The sequence below is a fragment of the Orbicella faveolata genome, unplaced genomic scaffold, assembly GCF_042242905.1.
Source record: "Orbicella faveolata isolate gen_17 unplaced genomic scaffold, um_ofav_v1 contig_25, whole genome shotgun sequence".
Taxonomy (NCBI): Eukaryota; Metazoa; Cnidaria; class Anthozoa; order Scleractinia; family Merulinidae; genus Orbicella; species Orbicella faveolata.
The window spans coordinates 8,852,816-8,874,523 of record NW_028301553.1 but is presented as its reverse complement, the minus strand read 5'-3'; the positions used below and the strand labels follow the sequence as shown (position 1 = coordinate 8,874,523).

Below are 21,708 nucleotides of genomic sequence, written 5' to 3'. Positions count from 1 at the left end.
ATTATTAATGATTTTTAGGCTTGCAAAACTAACATTTACAGTCAATAAGGAAATTGTTTATTTGCTTGGATTTTTATTGCTTTCTTCCTTAAATTTGTTAACTTGCCAATTAGCAGTTTTCCCTTTTAAATTAGGTGTTATTTTCATCTTAGGTTTCATTTTTCGCCAGGGATAAAACGTTTCAATTTAGTGCTATTTAACGTTTATAAACCAATAGAAACGACAACCGAAAATTGCAAAGGTGAAAAAAAGAAATAATTTTAGTTTATTTTAAAACATTGCAAGATACGTGAGCCGATAAGACTTGAGATTCAAGAAAAACAAACAAAAGCACAATTTCTCGTTTGCCCAGAGTAAAAATTGGTTCAATGATCCCCAGAGCTGAAAATCATTGTTTACTCGACTTGACTTGATTTTGACATGTGAAAGTTTCATTTAGACAAATCCCTCAGGTGATAGCAAACCGACGGATTTCGGACAACAAGAGATATGTATTTAGCATAAATCTGTTATTTCAAGATTTTCTCCTCATAATAGTTATACGTATTTTTATTTAGTTAAAACTAAACACATTTGCCTTGGCTTGTTTGTGCGCTGGGAATTTTGGAGAAAATCAAGAAAGAAATGAAGCTGTCTTTGGTCGTTTTTCTTGCGACTGTGTTTCATGAAGGAATAGCAGGTATGTTGTGAGACACACTCTTTCTTTTAGGATACACGACAACAAAATGTAGCAACCTTACTTTACCCTGTTTAAGTCTCCACAAAGAACTGATCTTTTGCAGTCGTTTGCCTTGCTAAGGCAGTGAACTGAAAGTGGACTTAGTTAAATTTGGCTTCTCCATCACACAGTAAAATCTACGACAATGTTCTCTTGGTGTACTTTTGAAGCCCTATTGAGGGATTTTGGGATACGAGATATATAGGTAAAAAGTTAATGTGATACAGGATATTTGGGGAAAACGTAAATGGGATATGGGATCTAAGATCAGATAAAACGGGATATCGAATAGGAAAATCAATTATTTTTGCTCCTGGTACATTAATGGCTACGGGAAATTTAGACCAAAAATTAACGGGACGTGGGATACTCAGAAACCCCTAATGGGGCCTCTTTATTACCTTAAATTTTGTGCAAGACAGCATAAAAGTCTAACTGAATCAACCATGCGGTATTTGAAATTAAGAACATAGGCTCGGAAAGATCCTGTTTTTATCTAAGGTCAGGAATTTACCGAGTAATGTATTGACTGCAGGCTGGGTTAATCAGAGACGTATCCTTCACCTAGCTGTACTGCACCTATTTTACGAAATAATTTTTTCAAGAAGAGCGCGAAGCAAGTTATAAAACCGAACCCAAGCTTGACAGGAGAAAAGGAATTCTGTAAATGACTTAGACAAGCCAAAAAAAATGAATCGATGCTACATAATTTTCATGTGGCGTTCCAAAAAAAAGAAAATATTTGAACTTTTTCCAGGTGCAAAACTGATGCAAACAAAAAAGTGACAGGCCGGCTTTCTTCGCCTTATTTCCAGCGACATATTGATGACATATCAATCGATATTATCAGTGATAACTGCACTATTGCTACTAAAAATTGTTAGAGATTAAAAGAGACATCTTTCTCCTATACTACGCATGATTTTTAGAATCTGAAAACCTTGACAAAATTTCAAAACGTGACTATGATGGTTTGAATGAAAGCTTGGTTGAATCTTATCATTCCCAAGCCTTTTGCTTCGATGCAAGAAAGGATTACTTTCAGACCTTTTTTTCCATATTCAATATAATTAAAAGTTTATTCAATTCATTGCAAATTTTGGGCCTGTCCAAGTCATTTTTGGCGGGATGAGAGAGGCGGAAGTCTAGCTTAGTATTGTTGATAGAAGATACAAAGCATGTCAAAAATAATTGGCGAGGAAAGTACTCTGCGTCCAAAAAGCGAGGTGTGTATAAGGGTGCCTGAGTAAACGGAACCCACACTAAAAAAAAAATACAAAGTAACAAAGGCTTTAAGAAAGAAATTGTTTTGTTCCTTATTAAATTGATTTTTAAAATAAATCGGACATTTCGAAAAAGGGAGGAGTTTCATTTCACGTGAGTTTTTTCTAGGCGGGAAGCGCATATTTATGGAAGTTTACAGCATCTGGAGGATTTTATCTTCGAGAGCTTTACATGGTATCTTCCATCCATATATATTTTACGAGAATTCTCGTTAACAAAAAACAATTTGCAACGAATTCAGAGGCAGATTAAAGACAACGTCCTTCCATTTACCGGTTCTTCACGTTAGTACAAGCCTGTAGTTACAGCGCGTACATCGTATAGATGTCATTTTGGTGGGAAAATTGTAGTCTTCATTTCTCTGTAAGGCTACCGAAACTTCATTCTTTCATATCAGGATACATCGTAAATGGGCTTGGCACCAGGAAGGGCTTCGCGGTCGTAACCATATTTCCGCGAACTTGCGTTTAGATTTCAGATTTTTTTCAGATTTCAGATTTCAGATTTCAGATTTCAGATTTTCGTTAGTTGCACTATATACAAATCTTTCAGTGTTAGTGCTCGATGGAAATTGATTGCCATCCATTCCATACTGGATGAAGAGTAAGAGATTTAATCCCTTTTATTAAAAACTGGATCATTGGGTAATGCAATTCGAGAGTTTTCATTGGCTTAGCCATCATGGGTTATGAGCCATTATACCATGATCTACAAATATGGTAAGGGTATGCGTGATTTTTCTTTTCTTTTTTTTTTTTTCTTTTTTTTTTTGGGGGGGGGGGGTTACTTTAGTCTAGTTTTCTATATTTTGGGGGCGTTCTTAATAAAACAGTTATTCCACTCGCGCTTGCTGGAAATGAGATGATTACAGCCAGCTCGGCCCTACGCGCCTCGTTGGCTATCTACCATCTCATATCCGACTCGCGCTCGTGGAATAATTGTTAAATGCAGGCCATATTCCCAAGGTAATCTCCCTCAAGCTTTTCTTAGATCACTCTGGGTTTCGTGAATCCTACGAGAGTCTAGAAATAGCCAATGTGACGTGGATTTAGTTAAGGTGAACACGCCCAAGCGGCCTTACTGGCCCATTCATCCTCCGCGAAAACATCCACGCAACGCGCGTGTTAAAAGTATCCTCAGAAGAACTGGGTGCCTTGCCCAAAAATGACTCGAGAAAAAGGCCTGTACAGGAGATTGACTCTGTTATGTCCTATCCTCTCTTTTGTGTTCTATTTTATTACGCGATTTTTCAAAAGCCTTGTAGTAGAAAAAATTGGAAAAAAAATTCAAGAATAAGGTGAATAAGCTCGCACTCTGACAATCACGAAATGGAAAACATTCTTCAGGATCTGAGGTGAATCAATGTGTTGCTCGCGAGGTGTAAAAGAAAAGTTTTCTATTCTTTGTACGTTTTTCACTGACACATTTTGATCAAGCATCGAATCTGCCGTTGCAATCATTATCTGATGTTAAGGTTTATATTGAACATTGATCGTAAACCTTTTTTTTTTTCTCAGACTTTCTGGTGGACCAGGAGGCTTTCTTTCAGTCATTAAAACAGTTTGAGAAAGACCGCCAAGAAGCCTCCAGTGGGCCAGGTAACGGTAAGTCGATGTAAGAGGTAGCAAGTAAGTTATGGTACTGGAACGGGAAATTCGCGTCGAAGAACATTTTAAGTGTCACCCAAAATTCGAAAGAACTCACGACAGCAAACGTTTAACTAGCTCTACGCGGTCCGCAGATTTAATTCAAAACTGATGAAAACGCTTTCAAAGAGGAGCGTATGTTAGAAAGAGGGTGCTTATTAGATGGAGGACGCTAAATCAAATAACTAGAATAAATGAACCGCATGCAACACCGTAATTAGGTTTTTCGTAGCGTCGGACTCATTTTAGATTTTGGACTCGCATTTTTGATTCTCCTTCCCCCCTTTAATTAGTGTTATCAACGCTCCCCCATCTTCCCGTCCCAAGCTTTCCCTTTTCTATAGTAGGCGACGAAGGTAATAAATTGTCTCTTTATGAGCAACCACGGTGCACGCTCGAATGGAACAAAAATACGGTTTCTGTGGTTAGGTTACCCGGGTCGCTATACTCTTGGCGTAGTCGGCTAGGCACCGTTACAGAGCGTTTCCACTCACGTGGCCAGCAGCCCTGCAAATTTATTGGAACAAAAGAAAGTGTTTACCTCGCACAGGTTTGGTTTGGGACACCAAAATGGCCCCGTTTCATTCATTTGAGACACCAATATGGCTGCCGTGGTGTCAGGTGAAAGGCTCTATATGACAGAGCAGCCAATAAAGTTTTACCGCTGATGGTACCCTTAAATGAAAAAACTTAAATCTTATTTATAGTGGCCATGCACTTAGCTATACAAGCACTAAGCTTACCTAGTTTACAGGCGTGCCACTGAAACAAAGGAAACAAATATTTCAAATAAGGGTAACATAGTTAAAAATCCCAACTGACAGAAAGCAGACCAGTTGGCTATTTACAAAGTGTGATTGAGGATTTGAGGATATATATGGGTTACTTTTGTGAGTCTTGATGTTGCCTTCCTGAAATATGCGTAAGGAAATTAATTGGAATCTCTTGGTTATTTCTGGGAGAATTTTGTTTCCACTAAATGTCGTGCGAATTGTCATGTTAAGATCTTTATTAACTGACTTTTAGCCAGAACCCATTAAGAATGTTTTTTTTTTTCAAGGTTTTTGTGTTTGTATAGGACTACCGTGGCCTTCTCAGGCTCGGTTCACAAAATTTCAACGACAGAAAAATCCTCAATCAAGATTTCTAATACGTACCTCAAGTCAGTTCAGTAACATAACCATGCAACCAGGTTTTTACTAATTTTTTGGTTTGGTAAGAAAAGGAAACCCAAAAACATTTCAGTCATTTCGTTACACTATACACTGATTTCCCTGCCTGATATGCAATACTGATTCTTACTATATGGCTAGCCCCGTGAGCGGGTAAGATGAACTAAATCCTGCGCTGTGATTGGCTACCCGAGCAGGCAAGATGACGTTATCTTGCCCGCTCGGGACTACCTGCTGTGTCCCGCAAGAAAAATTCCCCGAAAGTCATAAAATAAATCCTTTATAGACCAAGCTTGTTCGTTCAAAATGGCTGGATATTTGCCTCGTTCTGTTTTTTGCGTGCTTAAGGACCGAGACGAAGTCCAGGTCCATAAACAAGCAAAAAACAAAAAAAAAAGAACATGGCCAATGTCCAGCCATCTTGACCTCACGCTTGGTCAATAATCCATATATGTGGGTTACAAATTTACTACACGTGAATATACTGGACATATTTAGCCACATTAAAAAACAAGTTGGATTGAATTTCCTACATCCTTATATGCTATCTTTTGAATGCCCACCAGCCTCATGGCGAATCTTTAAAATAAAAGATAAAATAAAATAAAATAAGACGTTCTCTCTTCCTGCACCATAGCGTTGTAATTTCCAGATGGTTGGCCCAAGTTCTGCACAATCTTGTTTTCAAGCTTCGTCCAGTAGAAAATATCAGTTTTGTTTCATTTTTGCGCGGGTATTCAACTCAATGCCAAGAGGACTTACATTACAACAGCCTGTCAAATTATTACAGAACACTTCAGTATTACATTTTTCTTTTATTGGCAACATGAAGTATGGTCATTCCGTAGGTACAATTTTCAGTACGCGAGTGGCCACAATTAAGGCGACGTACACACTACGCCAGAGTAATTTGAAAAGAAAGCTCTATTTCTAAGGCTAGGCCTACCCTCCACACTAATCCGTCACGAAAACGGAGCTTTTCGCGAACGCTCTTCAAACCGGAGGAATTTGAAAGCGCCGGTTTTTCGTTTTCCTGAGCACGGAAAACATTTTGAAAACGGAGCTTTTCGAAAATGATGTAGTCACGTCGACAATCCTTGTTGCGTTTTTACATTCCTCCGGCGTAGTGTGGGCGGAAAACATTTGATGCGTTTACAGAGTGAAACCTCCGTTTTCAAATTCCTCCGGCGTAGAGTGGATGGGGCCTAAAAAATAAATGCCGCGCTTTTTAAATTTCGCCCAGATTAAACATGCAGCAAACAAATGAAAAAAAGACGATGAAAGAACAACAGCTCTGAACGCCTGTTCCGAGAATTATTTTTCCTCAGTTCAAGATGCTATAATTACATCCAATACCTTGATCACAACAGAGGCCATATATTAGTGCAGCCAAGTTATTAACTACCGCGAATTGCAAATTCATTACCTTTTTAGTATCGTCTTAAAAGTATACTTTTGCGCAAACAAGATTATAATGCGCTTAAAAAGAAGTAGCCGGTAAACTTTAATAAATTATGACTTGTATGTATTAGCATAGGACGGAGAAAAACAAAATGGGTGCGGGAACGTTCTTTAATATCAAACCAACTGGTACGAAAAATAGAAGAAAAATACAGTGGGGCTCCGCCTTACGAACTCCCCGTTAATCCAGCCGGTTCGGCTTTTCGAATTCTTGGTCGAAGAAAAACCCTTCGTCAGTCACGTTCTTGTGTTAAAGAACCCCTAAAATACAAACACAATTTTCTAACCCCAAGGTGGTATAAACAGGGCTATCTCTTTTGTACTTTGTTTCCGCCATGTCAACTCGGTTAGGTTGTTACTCTTTGAAACCAAACTTGCCCGAAATATGCCAATTAAATAAGAAAACGGTTATCCGAAACTAGTATACTGTGCGCTTTTAGGGTTGATGTGAGAGATTTTTAAGGATAATATAAAAAGTCAAGCGCACATTCTTTTCTTAGTCGCGCAAAAACAACAAAATCTATAGAGGGAAATAAAAATGCTCTATTTGTATGACAAGACAGCTTGAACAACATATAACACTTAACACTCCCTACTTTAATAAATGAATTTTCAACGTTAGAATGAGATAGTTAATTATCTTTAAGTATTAATGACAATATCAGTTCAAGTTCGACAAGAATGCCTTTTTTGCAGTGACGTTTTTCACATAATCTAAATCTTGAGGATTTTACGATAAAATTATAAAAAAATAAAATACTGCTTTTAAATTCATTGGGTACTTATTTTCCTGGTAGAAAGCTTGCTTTGTAGTCTAGTATTCGAGCCGGTACAACTCGTCGCTTTTCCTTCTTTGTAAGAAATAAAAGTTCTCGCTCCAAAGCCTTCTCAAACAAATGTTCCTTTCTTTTCTGCTTTTTGGAGCATTTAAAGTGTGAAAAGAGTTTCTATGTTTCTAAATGTAAGTTAGTTCATAACCTGTGATAGTTTGTCCCAAATCAAAATTAATTCATTGTTTCTTTTCCGTCCCAAGTCGCTTGTCCTTGGTAAACTGATGTTTAAATAGAGTCAGAGGTTTTCGCTTCTATTACTGTTTATTCGTTCGCTTTAGTTAGACTTGAATGTTCATCCTTATTACAGCTTCGTGTCCCAGCAGCCTTGATCACTATCATATATGGTGATTTCCTCAGTTGTCTTTGTTGCTTCTGTCGTACAGTCCTTGTGCACTGACGTTGAGGACTCTGCCGGCCCATCCATCGCAAATTGAGGCTCATGATCCAATCTCTTCGCGTCTTGTACAATCTTTGGTACAACTTGATCGTACGTTTTCAATTCTATAAGTTCCTTTTTCTCTAAGGGGCTGCTGATAAACATCACCAGAGCGCGGCGAAATCTTTCCGTCCGAATATAATAGATAACTGAGTTAACTGCGCTTGTTAAAAGTAAGAAAAAGAACGCCGAGAAAATGAGCCAAAATTCTACCAGTTGAACCGGAGTCAGAAGCAGGATACTACGGGTTATATCGGGAAGGAAACAAATAGCGTAACACACGATGATATAGCGAACTGTTTTCAACGCTTTTAGATCCTGGAAACGTTTCATGTCTAACCCTTTCAGACCCTTCCTGAACGATACAGTTTTTTTAATCTCTCTCGAACTCAAATAGAACACAGCGCAAAACATTATCAAAAATGCTGGCAAAATGATTCTCGGAAACGGCAAAATTCCCCTGTCCTCGTATTGTGAAATGTACTTGGCAATAGGGGCGTCACCAATATCCTCGAAATCCGTGTGAAAAAAAATAATTCCCCCCACCAGAGAAACTCCTAAAAGCCACTTCAAGGCTATGATCCCAAAAAGCTTTTTTCTGCTTTTCCACGAAGTATATCGTAGACCGTAAGCGAGCACTAAGTAGCGATCTAAGAAAATAGTGGTGACGGAGAGAGCGTTTTGAAGCAGAAAGCCTCTACGAAGAAAAAAACAGACTATGGCGAGATACCTGCCTCTGAAAACGGGCGAGGGAAACAACTGATAGCAAATGAACAACGGGATGTTGATAACACCGTTGAAAAGATCAACCAGGGCCATTTCAACAACGAGAAAGTTAGCATAAGTGCGTAAGTTTTTATACTTGGCAACAAGCGCGCAGATAACCGAGTTACCTAATATCAAGACGACTAACAGTACTGCCAGAAGGGTTGTTTGAATGATCACCTCGTACTTTTCTGGTATGGTGCTGTAAAATGAGAAGTTAGGAAGCGACATTGCTGTTCCTTATAGCCTCTTTCGTTGTCAAGCGCTAGCTGCTGTCCCTCGGACGCCAGAGTAAAATGTAAATGATTATTACATTTTGCGTGATATTTATTTCAGAATAACATGTCCGGATAGGCTGGCCACGGCTCTACCCTCCGCTTAAAGTGTGACGTCAAGAAACCTAACGTGAATCACGTGATTTCAGATGAATGGAGGCGGTCGGCGGCCTTCTGCTGATGCGACATTCATGAATTAGGAGGGGCATGCCGAAATTGATATTATTCAGTTTAGCTCGATACGTTTAATTTTATTCATCATCTCAAAAATTTAGGATTGCGAGGAGATCAAGGTAAACATTTGTGAAAAATTAGGCGTCCCTAATCTTTAGGGTTTGTTCAATCGAAAAAAGTGATAAAACATAAATTTATATAAAAGTCAAAGGTGTATTTTTGGTCATAACTTATCATTTGTCCAAATTTTATTTTAAATGGGATTTTCATGAAAAGTTAGCTCAAAATCTTCTCTTTCTTTTTAGAAAGGAAAGCCTAACGCGACAAACAAAAAATAAAAGGGGAGAAAAAAGCCGAAGATTTCCAAAGCAAATAAAAGATTAAAACTAATGTAAATGATGTATTGACTGTTGTAGTTCATAAAAAGTTATCTCAAAATCCTTTGTTTCTCGCTGAAAAGGAAGATCCAGAATGGCAGCAAAAACGAATTAAAATAGAAAAGGGGCAGAGAGAAGCCGAAGAGAACAGAATTAAAAAATATAAAGATCTCCGCTGAAAATACAAAAAGAAAGTGTAAAAATAATCTATTCGCTATTCAGGTTCTTCTTACTTGTTCCCAGGTCCTCCAGTGCAAGAGGCAGAGGCGGTTGAAGACGAGTCGGCCTGGAACCAGTTTTCATTGACGAAGAGATCAATAACGACAGAGAAACGTGAGTAACGCCATAAATATTTTTGAAGTCTTGAAGTTTGGGGCAAAAATGTAAGACACCAGACACCTAAAATCCAGTTCAATCTAACTTAATTTCCTACCTAGATTTCTCTCTGTTTGACGCTGAAAAGTGAAATCTACCTCCAGCTTGGCGGTGAGAAATCTAGGTCACATCACATCTAACTAATTCAGTCAATAGACCATATTCGTATTCTCGGTACTGGACTGGAGCTAGCTTGCAACTGAGCCTAATGCGGGGAGTCTTTTCAAATGCAAATGACAATAATCTCTTTTCAATAATATTTCCCCGCATAAGCCTCCATCGTAAGCTGATCAAAATTTCCGGAATTTTGAGTAAATGGTAAACAACCATCACTCTCTTTCCCTTGTTCATCCTCTATTGCGGTGACATATCAAGACTCCTTTCTACAGGAAACACGATTCGTCTAAACTTCCCTGACAGTCTCCCCAAAGAGAATGGCACAGGCCGTGTGGAAGTTTATCACGACAACCAGTGGGGTACTGTGTGTGATAGATCCTGGGACGGCAAAGACGCGTTCGTCGTCTGCAATGAACTGGGACTAGTCAAAGCGATCCACGAGACCAAAAGGGCTAAATATGGTCAGGGAATAGGTCCAGTATGGCTCAATAACGTGCAGTGCACGGGAGGAGAGAGGTCGTTGCTAGACTGTCCCCACTCTGGATGGGGAAATGTGGGCAGTTGTGCGCATGGCAATGATGCTGGGGTCAAGTGTTTGCAAACAGGTAAGAAAATAGGAGCGCAATGCATACATAGAGAATATTAGATACTCTAGATCCTTAGCAAAACAGCCCTCTCTTTTCTCCGTTACATCCGTTAAGGCTCCCGTAACATGAAAGTCTTACTATCTTTTTCTGGTGGATTCTGAAGGCACCAATTTACTCAATTTGTGTGGTGTGCTGGGAAACACAGCTCTTGCTCTTCCAATGCCACTAAAGAGTTCGCACTTAATAAATCTCTTTCATAGTGTCGCGACTTAACCTGACCCCTTCCAAAAAAAAAAAGGACACGATTATCTGAACTGATGCCGATTGATTTCCATAAAACAACAAACATGATCTTGCTAATTATCTATTCTGCGTACTAAATGCTTTATACCATTTCCCAGGCCTCCCACGCTTGATTGAGGTTGGCTGCTACAAAGACAGCGAATCAAACCGAGCTCTGCGAACTTTGTACGCGTTCTTGCGACTGGAAATCGATTGGTACAACCTGCGAAGCATGATAACGAAGTGCGCGGAAAGAGCTTGGAGTCGAGGATTCCGGTAAATGTGGTTTGAGTAGAGATTACATTTTATATCATGCCATAGAAAATACAGCCAATAAGAATACAGGAGAGCCGTTCTGTATTCGACGGCATTACATTCAACCTTCCCATCATGCACCGCGCAGATGTTCCATGGATTGTGTTGGCCACTGTATTTCTATGGCGTGGTATAAAACAGTTATGTAACGCTCTCTCATGGTATACCATGAAATATCCCACTTGTCATTTGTATTTTCTAAGGTACGCTCATGTGTATAGCAAGAGAATTCAAGTGATTCGTGGGATATTCCAAGGTAAACCACTCGAAAGCATTTCATAACAAGTATAAAGTCGCAGCAATCGTAGCTGCCTCAAGGAAATCCATGTACGCCACGATACTTCGTGATACGGACACTAGTCTACCAGATCAGACGAAACATCACCAACCCGTTTCCTAGTGTTTGCTGAAAAACTAGTTTTCTCCAAAACGTTTTGCTTACGTAATTTCGGCCTGGTTGTAATCTGCTGCAATCATGTTTGCCTGAGCCGCAATTTGTCATGTATCACCCACATCTGGATAGATCGTTCTTTGCTCAAGCTAAACTAAAACGCGACATTACTTTGTTGTTGTTGCCGACCACTAACCTTGTTTGAATTTATTTTGCATAGAACCTTGCGATGACCTAGAATTACATCCAGGAAGGAAAAAAATCACTTTTTGCTCTTACCCCCCGGGGATAATGGGCGGGATATTCTTCCATTCCACTCGGTCACGTGCAACCACTGCTGCCTCACTCCACGACGTAAAACACAAGGCTATCCTCAGCCTCGTTCTCACGCTCTCTCTCCTTTGCCTCCCCCTCAGGGCCTGGGAACGATATTGAGCTGTTCTTTCTCTGCGGTTCTGCACCAGGTCTCTCTCGGTCCACCAGACAGAAAACTGCGATGAGCTTCGGCAGTATTGGTCACTTGGCCCAAAGTAGACTTTGAGATTAATTTTATTAATCTATAATTGTGACACAGATTGATTTCGATCTCCATCTGTTGCAGATACTTCGGAATCCAATTCTATGGAGAATGCTGGAGTGACGAGGAAGCAGAGACTCGATACGCTATGCACGGGGAGGTGGATGCATCAAACACTGAACAGAACTGCCTTGAAGGTCGGTAATCAGACGACCGTTGCACTTCAAAATCTGTCGAGAGGCCAAATCGAACTCCTTAGTTTGAGAGCTATCCACCAGGGCCTTCGACGCTTGTCAGATTCAGGGCTTTGAAACGAAGTTCACAACACTAAGATAAACATACACACCGCGTCTGATGAAAAAAGAAACGAGCAATAAAACCTCGCAGACCGAGATCAGTAAACTAAGTAAGACGGTTTAAAGATGATTTCCAGTCCGTACTGCGTAGTCTCGGCGCCATTATGTTTATTATGACTCGATGGAATGCGTATCAATGTTATTCGTTACGAACCACATACCTTATCTTTGAGGCCTTTCAAATTATTTTTCCAACAGCTTCATTGATTTTTACAGCTGCGAAGTTGTTTCATAAAGTGATATGAGAAAGAACGAAGCATAAAGCTTCGCATCCATAATGGCGGTTGACATGAAACTTTGAATTTACTTCATGTAACCAGTTGCTAAATTTTTACATTTTGTGATGTCTTACATGAAACAAAACAAAAAACGTAAACAAACTCTCGAGAGTGCGTAGTACGGACTGGATATCATCTTTAACCTGAGTCTTTTCCCTTTTAGCGTCTTTGTTTCTTTCTCGCTGTTAATGTTTCTTACTCGGTTTTCGTTTTTCTAGCCGTCCGCTTTGAAATAAATTTCAGCTTTCTTGATACTTGCAACTAATCGTGTCTTTAAGGAACGTATCGGTACGTGGCATTTCAAGCGAGTTTGGTCCAGCCATGGTTTGTATTTTGGCGAGGTGTGGTTGAGCCAAAATACCCACAGCTAACCATGGCGAGACTAAACGAGTCTGATAGCATGCCACCGAAGCGTACCAAAAAGGTACGATTACCTTTTTATCGTACTCAGATTAGTCTAAGTGACCGTGATATCACAGCTATATTTTTTTCAGTGACTTGGTATCGCAGGATGTCAGGCCTGGGTTGTTCGAAAGGTGGACAAAACTATCCACCGTATAAATCACTATCCAGCGGATAGCGTGGTTTTTTTTTTGTTTTTTTTTGTTAACACTTATCCACTGGATAGCCGTTTATCCGGTGGATAGCAATTATTCAGCCTTCGAACAACTGGGGCCAGAATAGTAGGCACCGCTTCTGATTGGCTAATTACGAGTTTAGGTACGGTAAAGTCTGAAAACAGTGCTTACAATTCAAGGTGACAATAACAACGAAAATCTAGAAAACTGAAATAAAATAAGAAAAAATCGGATTGATATTCGAACTGATTGATAAAACATGATTTTAAACTTGACTGCTAATTTCCTCTCTCTGTAAGGCACCGGTATGCACTGGGCTAATTTTGTTTACAAATTCGCACCATGGGCGGATCTGGGATGCTGGAGGGATAACAAACTTGACCGAGCTATGTCTCAGCTGCTCGTCAACCTGCGATTCCAGATTGACTGGTTTAACATCGGTAAAACCGGTAAGTGTTCAATCTACCTTGTAGTGATGCAAGCGCACCAATGCAGCTTTGGGACCATAAAACATGTCAACTTCAAGACGTGTCCGCTCATGAGGGTTAAAAATGCGATTATTTATCTAGAACTGTAAATGGTGTTTGTATGTGGCTGGTACCATTACTAAGTGTCCGCTAATAATAATAGTTTAACCCTCTCATTTCAGTTCCTTTTCCGTCCTCGCGTTAAAATTTTATTGTAGACATACGCATTCACTGGGCGTTTCACTGTGGAAAGTAAAACAGTCTTTTACAACTGTACCTGTTCAAACTACTTCCCAGTAGACTGCGGCACCCACGAATGTTTTCCCGCGTTCAGAGTAACGTTTTTGATGCCGCGAGTTAGTTTCAAACCAATCAGCGTTTCAAATGTACCACGTGATTGGTTCGAAACGAACTCGCGGTATCAAAAACGTTTCTCTAATGGCGGCAAAAAAAAAATCGTCGGTGCCGCGGTCTACTGGAAAGAGTAGTATGGAATTGGCGATGAAACGTGTCTGGAATCAGACATCCAGTGTAAACAATATTTATAAAAACGTTGTTGTCACTCTAAACATGTCTCGGAGCAAGTGTGAGCGCAACGTAACACGGACTTAGACATCAGTCTAGAACTGTTGAAGCACTAGAAAAGAAATACCCTCTCGATATCTTTCAGTTGACTTGTGCTATCAGGCCGCAAAGAAGGCCGGCAAGAAGTACTTTGCCGTGCAGTTTTATGGCGAATGCTGGGTAGATAAAGATGACTCGACTTACATGAAGCACGGACCGAGCACGGCTTGTTGGAGCGGTGTCGGAAAAGGAAGCACGAACTATGTGTACAAAGTGGAGTGGTAACTAGGTGAGTCCAACGACCTGACATTGAAACTTTCAGATACATTTTTGGGTGTCAAAAACGTAATGGATTTACATGTGAAAATTGGCTTTTTGAGGTTTTATAGTAGTTGAGGCATTTTAGAGGGGATTTAAACTTTAGGTGTTTTGAGAACAGTTTCAAAACGTCAAGCGATTTTAACTGAGGGGTGAGAAAAGTTGAGATATTTCGAAGAGGTTAAAAAACAGTTTTAGTATTTTGAGGGGCAAATATTTATCCCATGAATACTCGGAGAGCAGCTATAACACAACTCTGTCTCTTTGATTTCCGAAAACGAGAGCACCCTTAGCCTGTTGTCTTGGGCGAGAAGAGAAGGGAGCATGCGTATATGAGCGGACAATGAAAGACAGAAAATTTCAGAAAGCGCCTAGTTTTGTATTGAAATCATGGCCGACACTACAAAAGTATTTACTCAAGAGAAAATTGTGTCAATATGTATTAGCTCTCCCTTCATGCACGGTGTCCAAAGCATGATAGTTTGAAAATATTATTTACAATCTTATAACAGATGTTTTTTTATTTTTTTCTACGCAGATCACTGAATCCTTTGATAATCTTTGCAGGATCTGTTTTTTTCTTGAAGTATTTGTTGGACACTTAAGTGACAGGGAATTGCTAGTCCTGAAAGTTTGCTGTATCTGTGTATCTGTGTAATAAGAAATAAAGCAAAGCTGAAAAAAGTCGATATCCTTAAACCTGTTTTCACCAAGGTAAATAGTTTTTTTTTGTTTTGTTGTGTTTGTGTTTGTGTTTTTTTTTTTCTCTATAAAAGAGTTATAAAGCTTGCTTGGGACTTGCTGGCGTCCAGATAAAGTAGCGAGCCACGCGCTCGCAACGGGGACATTCCTGTTCTTAATTTTCCGTATTTGAGCAATAGAGCACTTTTTTCGTGTTTACATAGCCTCATCTAAACACGAAGGAGGTTCGGAGGTTGTGCTCTATAGCTTTTATAAAATATTTCTCAAAAATAAGCGCGAATGGGGTACTCCCTTATATGGGCTACCGTCTAAAGGTACGTGCGGCCCTAAAGGGTGGTATGATTTTTCAGCCGTTTTGGTCATAAATAGGGTATGGTTTTTGCACTCAATTCTTGAATTGGGTATGTTTTTTAGAAGAGGCTACTTTTCTTTTTCATCATTATCGATAAGACCATAGACAAAAGCCCCTCAAAAATTATGTTTATGGCAACTATGTCAGCCGCAACGGTCATAAATAGGATATCGAATTTTGGGTCAGGTCATAAATAGGGTAGGGAAATTGGCAGTTTTTGGTCATAAACAGGGTAACATATTTGGGAAGCGGGCCGCACACCCCCACCAAATTTTTCTGGGAGTACCCCCGGGGGGTCCTGCGCCAGGATTACTCGAAGTTACAGTATTATGGTACCGTACATACGGCACGTGTACCATGTTGCAATCAAGATTTGTATCACTAACAAACAAAACATGAACAATTGCAATATATGAATGATGCAGGAGCAAGTAAATGATATGAGTACAAAGTTTTATAAATATATTTTATGAACTTTTAGGGTTAGGGAAAAATTTAAAAATAAACGCCGGGACCTCGATCAAACGCCGGAGCCCAGATTAAACGCACCCGGAGTTTATTTTAAAATCGGCAGTTTGGACCCGGTGTTTTATCGAGGCCGGCGTTTAATCGAGGAAATACGTTACTCTAATCAAAACACACCTATCGACCAATAAAATCTAAATTGTTTTAAAAATTATGGTAAAAGATTAGTAAAGTGTATCTACAGTGTCCCAGTACAAGGTGACCTTCCTTGGTGACAAGATGTGACTAAGTTATTCCTTGTCGTAACCATTTGTTGCTAATGGCAAAATTTTAACGATTAGATATTTAGCATGTTACGCCTTGCAAGAATCTATTATTTGTTTCAGAGCAATTAAGCAAGTCTAATTTGCGTAGAGATTACTGAGGTAGGTGACCCCGTGATCAAAGAGTGTGATAAAGCGGGATCACGTTTCACGAAGTACAAAACGGTCTCTTGGCGTTTTATCCAGATCTCAATCTTTGATAAAGCGGGATCACGTTTCACGGTAACACGGTCACTTCGCGTTTTACCCAATTTACGATCTTTGACGCAATAGCAGATGACGTCTACAGAAGAATAGTTCCCAAAAAATGTTTCTCGTTTTTCGATTGCGTTAAATCGCGGATCATGTTTTACGGTGGAGGAAACAGGCAATGATTGCATCAACCTCGTTCCCAGAGTCTCTCATCTTACCGCCCCCAGGTTCCTGGGAACGAGGTTGTGATTGCATTATTGCACTTGTCCGATTCCAACCCTTCACAATTCACGACCTTAAGAAGCTACAAGTAACCAACTTTTTGAAATTTTCAACCAGCTGGTTTAGTTAGTAGGAACGGATGAACCAAGAAAAACTGCCTCAACATTTTAGTAGTTTATTAACGATTTCCATGGCACCCCTTTAATTAACAAATCATTTAAATTGCTTTGAAAGTCAACTTTGCAAAACCGGTAAATCACGCCTTTTCTAGAGTAATGAAACATTAAGGGCGGTCAAGATATAAAAACGACAAGAGAGTTTTTTTGTGGTGTAAAAAAATATCACCCGCTGTCATTGAAAAGTAAATTCGAAAAAGTAATGAGTTTCTTGAGAAAGAAAAACGATCAGAAACGTCAAAGAGATTTCAATACACACCAAGAGCAAGGATTACCCTCATTAAGAATTGGAAGATTGAAATTTGATGGACATTAAAAATTACTGAGGCTGGCTTTTAGCCCCCGCAACCAAACCCAATTTTTTTAATATGATAAAAGTAGTGAAACATTTTTAAGTGTCTGGAATCCTGAGACAGGTATGTATCGTAGGCTAAAATAGTTTGAACAAGCGTGAAGCGACATCCTGCTTTGGAGCAGCTTTATTTGTTCAGAGAACAACTTTCAGTCAAAGTGTTGTTTGATTTCAAAGAAATCGCAAACACGTTCGGCAGAACTTTTATTAAATACGCTGTCTTTGCAGGTTTGGTATCTTAGGGACGCATATATTTAAGTTATTAATTATCGCATGGACATTTATATCATAAAATTTCAAAAAAAATTCACTGATAAATTATTGAAAATTGACATTAATTAAAAAGGGAAACTTCATATACCACGCGAGTCTTCTAAACATTGCATGAAAATCTGCTCTCTTCATTGTATATAATGAATTGGGTTTGGAAGAGTGCAAAATTTATGACCGTATATCTTACCAATGAAGGAAATGACAAATGAAATTAATCTTCCTAGTGAAAAGGTTATCAACTTGTCCTGATATCGATGTTTCCATGGAAACAAAATGTTAATTTCTCGTGAATGTTTACAGCACACATGAGGGAAAAAGATAAACTTACAAAAGCAAGTAATTTCGTGAATTATCCCTTGCATACATTACAGCGAGTCTTAGCGCAAAAAAATGTTAAGTTCATGGGAGAGGCGATGAAATAAATGTTTAGGTTTGTATGTGATAATAAAACCTTTGAAAACCACCGTAATAACCGCAAAAAAAAAAATATGCCTCAAGTTTCAAGGAACATTTTGCAACAAAATCATTATGGTGCATTAGATGAGAACATACAAGCTGTAATGCCACACACCTTCTGTTAATTTAATTTTTCTTTCTTTTTTGCGAGTGTGTTTTTGCGGCACCCGACATAGGCCTCTTTTTCAAAAGGGAGCTCATTGCAAGTTAAATTTTGAATGTGTTAACTGGTAAGGATCAAGTTACGGCAGGTCTCACAAGCTACAAAGACGCATCACCTTGGTTCCATTAGGGGCGTCAACGCTGTTTTCGTCTTTCGTGTGTCCCCGGGTGCTTGTGATCTCTCCATCGACACTATTACTTCTCTCGATAGCGCTTTCGTTACGGAAGGTAGTGCTCACACCGAAAGTAGTGCGAAAACTGGCGGTCCAAAACTGGGCAACAGCGTCGCCAAGATTGCTGTGAAGCTGACCGCATTTGCATGGAAGAACGCGCAAAATCTTGTGCCTAAAATCGCGGTTGGAACTCGAGTAAATGACAGGGTTTAACGCGGAGTTTCCGTAATGGAGCAGTTTTATTGCTAGAGTCACTATCGGTGGCACGTAGAATGTGACAAACTGCACCAGGATGTTCATCACAAAAAACGGCGTCCAACACACGATAAACGCGCCCATCACAATCGCCAGAGTCTTGGCCGCTTTTATCTCACGCTTGAAGTAGAACGCTTGCCGCATCGGTTGAATACGACGCGCTTGGTGAAGAGCCGCTAGAAAGATGCGAGAATACGAGTAAATCATCACCGAGAGAGGAAGGAGGAAGGAAACCACGAAAACCAGGGTTGGGTAGTAGATCCCTCCGTGTAGATTGATGGTGGCAATGAATGTTGAGTACAACCACAGGCAAATTAATGCGATTATTGCGCGGGTTTTGGTGATAATTTGAGAATACCTCAAGGGCGAAGTAATAGCTATGTATCGATCGCAGCTGATGGCACACAAGTTCATGATTGAAGCGGTGGAAAACAGAATGTCCAAGCATTTCCAAAACGCCATGAGAATAGGATCGCAAGTCGACCAGTTGTTAATGCACTCCGAGTTCTGAATCACGAGCCAGATCGGAATGGAGACAGACGCTACTAGGATATCAGTTATCGCCAACGAGACGATGAAAACGTTTGTGACGCACCTGAGGTTGGTTGAATGATAAAATGCGAAGCAAACTAGCGTGTTGCCCAATAATGCCAACACCATCACAATAGCAAGAGCCATGGTAGAAACAGCTACAGTCGTAGTGGTAAATGTCAGCGACTGCTTGGTCGAATTGCTGGCGGTTGTGGCTTCCGCAACAGCGAGGAATATTATTGCCACCGAGTAAATCGTCCGTCCGCTTGTCCAAAGCATGCTGTTGTATATATCGCCAGACTTTTGCTCTTCAGTCCAAATCAGGCTAGTAAACGCCAACTTAGCACTGTCTCTCACTAAGTCTAATTTTCAATGGGTGTTTTTTTTTTTTCCTCGGCTTTCTTGCAAAAGGTGTACTGTTTAGCTCTCTCTGTCGTAGTGAGGCGATGACCGTCAAGGATCAGGAAATTATCTTGCGCTTTGAAACCAAGAGACAAAACTAATGATCGAATTGTCTAAAGTCCCTCCGATATCTTTCGCTGCCCACACTTTAATCCCAAAATTAATCGCCAAACATCGAAATATTGAAAACGGATATGTCAGCTCTGAAGCAATCAGTCGAGATTAAACTTTAAATACTCGAGCCGATGCCGAACAACTTACTGGGTGAAAGAAAAATCCGATTAGTGGTGTAGCAAATGCGATTTTCATACCAAATCCTCTGAGTTCTTGTAATCAAAATAACCTACCTTTGTTTGATGTAAATACTTGCCTTCATCCAGTTGTTTATTTTTGTAATTTTTTGTTTATCTAAAATCTATCCCAAGCAATTCATATTTCCCAAAATTAGACGTATATTGCTCTAGAATTTGAAATAGACGGAGCTTAATAAAGGAACATGAAATCTTTGCTGACAAAAGCAAATGGAAACACAGACATTAAGTAAAAAAGGTATCCCCTTTCAAGTAATTCACTCAACACTTTTTCGCGCGATTTCCTGCATAAGCTGAGAAAAAAACTTTCCGATAATCATGATATTATTAGTCTCAGAAATTGAATTATCTCGCCTTGAAATCTTGATAATTTATCATTTAATTTTCTGTAATTACACGTATTTTGGTTGTTTTTTTACTATTTTCCCTGTGTTTGCTTGCGAAGTCGTGACAAGTCAGTTGTCATAGAAACCTGCAGCATATCGAATTAAGGCTCAGCTGAGGAAACAAGCACTAAATTAAAATTTTTATCCCGCTGTATGCAACTCGAAAAACAAACTGAAAGTTTTGTTTTGAACGATGGGCATTCACAATATTGTTACAGCTTCAGCTTAATCTGTTAATGTTGGTCGGATAAAGAAGAAATTTATGAGCATTGTAAATTTAATCTCATTATCCATCAATTCTGTGCGCCGATTACGTTGAAGTGGAAAGCTAGGAAAAGACTGACACTTTCTCACAAGGATAAATTAATTGTTTGCTCTGGACAGGAAGAGATTTTTCCGTCAGGATATTGAATAGATGCGAAAACGCAATTTGCTCAAGATATTCCAAATACAGTGGAAGACAATATGCTAATGTACGAGACTCAGGGCAGATGCATTTTCACTGTCTCTTCTTCGGTTACGCATGTTTGCAAAATTGATGAGTACCTTGTGCGTTTGTAGAGATACTTCCCTGAATAGTTCCAGTAGCCTGATAGGTCGGATGATCCGAGTCTAGGATTGGCTAGCTACGAACTCGGGCCTTCTAACAAATTAGGCTATTTCGAAGGTGCCCGAAGACCCTTTAAACTCTTCCGAAGACTTCCGAAGAGCCGATGGCCTGCAAGTATCCTCTTAGTTAGTCATCTTTACCGTCTCAGCCCGTGTTTTAACGAGAGATGCTTACCTTGGTTTTGTTTTAACTTTACTGAAGTGAAATTTTTAATCATGTAAACACAGTAGCAACCCTCGGTAAATGGCGGCAAAATCGATCAAAAGTAAGCCAACCTAGGTTTGTCGACAGTTGAACGCCTCATCAGGCATGGTTTAGCTCAGTAATCGAAGGTAACCGAGGAAAAGCAGACGTTGTCGCAATATATATTTTGGCAGATTACTCCTAATGTAAATAGGTTTGAAGTCAACGGGCAAAAAAGCTAAATAAACTCATGTTCAGGCAAAGAAATCCCGGACTGCTGTTTCCCGTTCATCGTCAAGTACCGTAAGCGTTTCCTTTCTGTTAGAAGGTCAGTGGCTTAGTAGCAGTGTACAGGCAGATACAACTAGAAGAACGCGTACCACAAATAGACAGAAAAAATTCATAATTGAGGGCTATGGAGAAGAAAAGCAAATGTTAGAATTTAAAGCGGCCCCGAATAAGAAGTACCCATAAACATTTACGTAGCCCAGGTTCCGTGGCAGATGCCGTTTCAGGTTTTTTGCGGGAAGTGGCTCAGCTAGATATCAATTTTTTTTTCCACTATTCATCTACAAAGCTTTACATTTAAGGAGAGTTTGGCTCGACATCACCGCAAGCAAACTGACAACGACCTGCGTTTGGCATTGGAGTAAAGTCAAATTTTATAATTTTCCAATAGTTTTTGAGCAACGTTGCAGCACTTGCTTTCCGAGAAAACCTCAAACAGTCCGTTGTATGCGACCTACTTTAGTTAATTAGTTTCGTGTAAACAGCTTTTCTAATAACTGCGGTTTAGTTACGAAACCTCGGTAAGCAGTAACCGTAGTAAACTTCTCTCGTGAAAACAGGGCATCAGTTGTTTTAGGATCTTTTTAACCAGAGTTTACCAGCGCTAC

At 39.7% G+C, this 21,708-nt stretch overlaps 2 protein-coding genes across 3 annotated transcripts; one reads left to right on the top strand and one right to left on the bottom strand.

Annotated features, from left to right (window-relative positions):
* Positions 1-445: 445 nt before the first annotated feature.
* On the top strand, positions 446-14,975 carry LOC110050266 (galectin-3-binding protein A-like). 2 transcript variants are annotated; one of them, XM_089293901.1, is made up of 9 exons: positions 446-679; positions 3,520-3,600; positions 9,385-9,474; positions 9,906-10,238; positions 10,622-10,778; positions 11,810-11,922; positions 13,237-13,386; positions 14,075-14,257; positions 14,825-14,975. In XM_089293901.1, the coding sequence occupies exons 1-8, from the start codon at positions 625-627 to the stop codon at positions 14,251-14,253; spliced, it is 1,158 nt and encodes a 385-aa protein (XP_089150027.1). In that variant the 5' UTR covers positions 446-624; the 3' UTR covers positions 14,254-14,257; positions 14,825-14,975. The 2 variants fall into 2 exon arrangements, with proteins under 2 accessions (XP_089150027.1, XP_020611831.2); XM_020756172.2 differs by having other exon boundaries at positions 3,520-3,606.
* Positions 14,976-16,701: 1,726 nt separating this feature from the next.
* LOC110050267 (histamine H2 receptor-like) lies at positions 16,702-19,867 on the bottom strand. Its single transcript, XM_020756174.2, has one exon. The coding sequence runs from the start codon at positions 19,197-19,199 to the stop codon at positions 18,054-18,056; it is 1,146 nt and encodes a 381-aa protein (XP_020611833.2). The 5' UTR covers positions 19,200-19,867; the 3' UTR covers positions 16,702-18,053.
* Between the last annotated feature and the right edge of the window lie 1,841 nt (positions 19,868-21,708).

Excerpts from the sequence above, each read along its gene's own strand:
- LOC110050266 (XM_020756172.2), top strand. The coding sequence starts at position 625 with ATGAAGCTGTCTTTGGTCGTTTTTCTTGCGACTGTGTTTCATGAAGGA. Across the intron at positions 9,475-9,905 it reads ATCAATAACGACAGAGAAAC|GAAACACGATTCGTCTAAAC; the intron begins GTGAGTAACGCC and ends TCCTTTCTACAG. Across the intron at positions 11,923-13,236 it reads TGAACAGAACTGCCTTGAAG|GCACCGGTATGCACTGGGCT; the intron begins GTCGGTAATCAG and ends TCTCTCTGTAAG.
- LOC110050267 (XM_020756174.2), bottom strand. The coding sequence starts at position 19,199 with ATGCTTTGGACAAGCGGACGGACGATTTACTCGGTGGCAATAATATTC.